The sequence below is a fragment of the Triticum aestivum genome, chromosome 7B (genome assembly GCF_018294505.1).
Source record: "Triticum aestivum cultivar Chinese Spring chromosome 7B, IWGSC CS RefSeq v2.1, whole genome shotgun sequence".
NCBI lineage: Eukaryota > Viridiplantae > Streptophyta > Magnoliopsida > Poales > Poaceae > Triticum > Triticum aestivum.
Genome location: NC_057813.1, coordinates 236,264,041 through 236,268,325, shown reverse-complemented (window position 1 = coordinate 236,268,325; position 4,285 = coordinate 236,264,041). Strand labels below are relative to the sequence as shown.

The window sequence follows — 4,285 nt, the reverse complement described above, 5'->3', positions numbered from 1 at the left end:
AGGCGCCTCCCTCGTTCTCAGCCACTTACATGTGGGCCACCGCAACACTGTCACGCCATGTGGGTAGAGCATATGTCTCGATACGGAATGAGGCACTGTATTTGCACGATGGGACAAGTTCGAGCATCAGTTTCGTGTATTTTGCTACTTTAGGCACTATGACCATGCAAAACTAGTTGAGACACCCCAGTGTATTTAGCTCATTAATGTAAATCATAACTAATTTGAATGAAGAACATAAACAGATAGAGCTGGAAACAGAGAGATGCAAAGGAAAACGAAAATAATGGATACAAAGAATGTCTGATCTTCAACAATGTGGAAATTCTGGTATCTTGTATGTACATATTCCTGCGGATACAAATTTCAAATAGTCCTAATACTATTGTAGCCATGGGCTAAAAAATAATAAGAAAAGACCCAGAGGCTAGACGTCCAATTCGGAGAACACTGAATCGGCCAGTTGTGTAAGGGTCGTTGTCCTGCTTCGCCTGGCCGGAGTACGGATGAGCGCCTCCACGGTGTACGGGCTGTTCTTGCTCTGTCAAACAAAACCAAAAACATCCATGCAAAAATATCAGCACAAACTCAACGAATTCGTGCAATGCAAATTAGTCCCAGAAATCAACACATCGAGAGAATAGATTGGAGATTGGATAGTGGTTGTTGTGTACCTTCGAGCAAGTGCGGTTCTCGGCGTTGCAGACGGGATAGTCGGACGGGCAGCAGGTGGGGCCGTCCTTGCAGCAGATGGCGCCCTTGGCAGGGCAGCATCCCCAGACGAAGCACGTCTTCCTGACGCCGTGGGTGCAGCAGCATGTGCTCCCCGCCGGGCACTTGCTGTGGCGGTCGCAGGCCACCGGCTTCGGCTTCGGCGGGTTTGGCGGCTTGGGTGACGGGTTGGGCCCGTTCTTGACGGGGTAGGACGCCATCATGGCGATGCCGCACTTGCCGGTGCGCGCGGTGACGTTGCGCTCCATCCGGATGTAGCCGCCCTCGCCCCAGTCCGGGCCCCATGAGTTGCGCACGCTCCAGTAGTCCCTGCCATTGTCGGTGCCGTACCCCACCGCCACCACGCCGTGGTCCAGCTCAGTGCCGCACCTGCCGGTGAACACCCCCGACTCGTACAGCTGGAACTCGGGGCCGCCGGCCTCGATGCCCACGCTCACGGGCTGGTGCGCCACCGCCTTCTTCAGCGACAGCTCGTCGTTCTCCGGCACCGACTCGAAGCCGTCGATGGACACCACCGTGCGGCTCCTCTTGGCGAGGTCGCACCTGCCGTCCTTGGCAGTGTAGGGGTAGTCCTCCTCCGTGTCGATGCCGCCGTTCCGGGCGATGAAGTCGAACGCGTCCTCCATCATCCCGCCGTTACACCCGCTGTTCTGCCCGTTCCTCGCGCACTCCACCAGCTCCTGCTCCGACAGCGTCACCAGGTCGCCGGTGACGATCTTGTTGATGCCTTCCACCGCGCCGACCGCCGAGAACGCCCAGCAGCTGCCGCACTGGCCCTGGTTCTTCACGGGGGCAACGGCGCCCTTCTCCCTCCAGTCCACGGACTCCGGCAGCGCCTCGGCGCCGTCGTGGAGATACCTCTCGCCGACGGCGTGGTGGCCTTGGCCGCTTGGGATGGCGCCGAGCTAGACGGCGCGGAATTCGTCGTTGGTGAGGTCGGCGAAGCGGTTCATCCCGAGGCGGAACCCGTGGGCGTCGGCGTCGGCGTTGTGGGCGTCGACGAGCCTGAGGTTGTCCCAGAACGCCTGGAACCGGCGGTCGTACTCGCCGAGCGCATTGTACGAGCGGCCGTGCCGCGCCAGCCAGTGGTCGTACATCGCGCGCACCTCGGCCTCCGTCCGCTCCAGCCCACAGACGGCGTGCGCCGAGTTGTACGAGACGATGGACATGTCGGGTGCGGCGGCGGCTGCTGACGAGGCGACGACGAAGAGTAGGAAGGCCAAGACCACGGCTACAGCGGCCGCGGCCTTGCTGCCGCCCGCCATGGTCGCGTACGTGTCGCCCTTGTAGCTTGTCTTCGTAGGTCGTCGACAGTCGATGATCGAGAGCTATGAATTGATGGCGAGAGTGCGTACGACGGTACGAGTTGCTCAGGCTTGGTTCGCGTTAAGGCGTTTCGGGAGGCTGCGGCCCCGGCTATATATATGGGATCGGGGCTTGGTAGAGTTGCGATCGGATTCCAGTCGGCGTAGGAAGGTGGCTTGGTTACGGCCGCAGAACAAAAGAATCGTGAGAGCAACTAACTCAGGGCTGGGCTGACAGCGTGTCGCTTCCCGTCCTCTCAGCCAATGCCACATGTCATATTTTGGGCGTTCTTTTATAATTTTGTTTTGATCGGGGTTTAGACATCCTTTTTGTTTTTTTTGCTTTTCGGTTTTCGCCACGTTTTCCTGAGATTTTGGAGAGAAAAGAATTCAAAAAAAAGTTATACTAAAAACACGAGTTTCCTTTTTGCTACCACGAGAGGTACATGTTCGCTTTCGTGAGAGTCACAGTTGTGCCTCTCAAAAGAGAAAAAACATATATGCTTCTCGAAAAAGGAAAAACAACATTTTTTTTTCTTCCAAGAGAGTCACATATTTCCTTCAGCGAGACACTGTCCCTCTCGGAAAGAAAGAAAGATTTCCTTTTTTTGCTTTCACGAAAGACCCAAGTTTTGCTTCTTGTGGAGACGCACATTTGCTTCAGGGGGGCACAACTGTGCTTCTTGAAAGAGGAAAAAAATGCTTTTCGTGAGAGACATAGATTTGCTTTCGCGGGAAGCACAATTATGCCTCTCCGAAAGGGAAAAGGAATAAAAAAAATGTGTTTCTGACTATAGTTTTTCCAATCGGGTTTTTCATGTTTTTTTGTGAAAAAAGTTCATCGAAACCTAGTATCATGTGATCTAGTTTCGAAGATCTCGACGCGACGAATCCTATGGTGAAAACGGTTGAGAATTTGGACACGGTTTAAAGGTAAAACATTTTGAAAATAACAATCTACTAAAGAAAAGGAAACTCCCAGATTGCCACTTGTGAGCAACTTAGTAGTTGCTCTTTGCAAGGGGTACCCTTTAACTATTGATTTCGTCATATAGTTCCCAGGAATGAGCAACGTTTCGTTCAATGGACCCGCATCATGACAAACTCTTTAAGAAACCAACAGGACTATATGTTGCTTGTAGCGAGAGATCGTTCCATCTCGCTTGAAATTTTCGGCTCTCCGTGTTATAGCTGGGCCGGCCAATTTATCGATCCATTTACGTTCGAGGATCGTTGCCAATAGTCTTGCATGGTGCGCATAATTGGCTTGGTTCCTTTTTATCCTTTTCATTTTGTTATGTTTTCTCTTTTGACCTTATCTTTTTCTTAATCTTTTTATTTTTTTTCTGTTTTTCTTTGTTTCAACGGTTATCTTCTTTCCTTTCACGGTTTTCACTAATTTTTCTTTTATTTCTTTCTTTTATTTGTTCTTTCTCGGTTTTCCTTGGTTTTTAAGCTTTTCTTTCTTCAATTTTGTTTGTTTTTCTTTGTTTCTTTCTTGGTTTTCTTTGTTTTTCTCTTTTCTTTCTTGGCTTTCTCTGTTGCGATTCTTTTGCATTGGTTTTCTTCACATTTCAGATTCTATTTTCGGGTTATTTTTTTTGTTTTGTTCTTTTACTGATTTCCTTCCTTTTCTTAGTTTCTTTATCGATTTTACCAGCTTCTTTCCTGTTCACCACATGTCAAAAAAATCTAGTACACATTCAACATTTTCCGTATACATCAAAAATATATTTATATGCTTGTTTACCTTTTTAAGTATATGATTACTATATTTATGAAAATGTATTTTTTTTGTCTCCAATTTTTCCGTACACATTATACATTTTTTATACATCTCATACATTTTTTTAATAAACATTTGACATTTTTCAAAAACAAGTTTAACATTTTTTAATACATGGTCAATAATTATTTTGTGCACATTTAATTTTTTTTTCAAATACTTGATTAACATTTTTCAAATACAAGATTATTTTTTAATACATGGTCAACATTTTTCTATACACATTTAACATTTCACAAATGTTTGATGATTATTTTTAAATTACAAGATTAACATTTTTTAGTACATGGTCAACATTTTTCGTGTGCACATTTAACATTTTTCAAATGCTTGATTAACAGTTTTTTAAATACTTGTTTGACATTTTTTTCAAATGCTTGTTTGACATTTTCTAAATACACAATGAACTGTTTTCACACACACATTGTATATTTTTTGTATTCAGTTTCCGTATACATGAGAA

At 46.8% G+C, this 4,285-nt stretch overlaps 1 protein-coding gene across 1 annotated transcript; it reads right to left on the bottom strand.

The window, feature by feature from the left end:
• Positions 1-305: 305 nt before the first annotated feature.
• Positions 306-2,107, bottom strand: LOC123159536 (cysteine protease 1). The gene is made up of 2 exons (XM_044577370.1): positions 675-2,107; positions 306-541 (listed from the first exon to the last, which is right to left on the bottom strand). The coding sequence occupies exons 1-2, from the start codon at positions 1,359-1,361 to the stop codon at positions 428-430; spliced, it is 801 nt and encodes a 266-aa protein (XP_044433305.1). The 5' UTR covers positions 1,362-2,107; the 3' UTR covers positions 306-427.
• Positions 2,108-4,285: the final 2,178 nt, after the last annotated feature.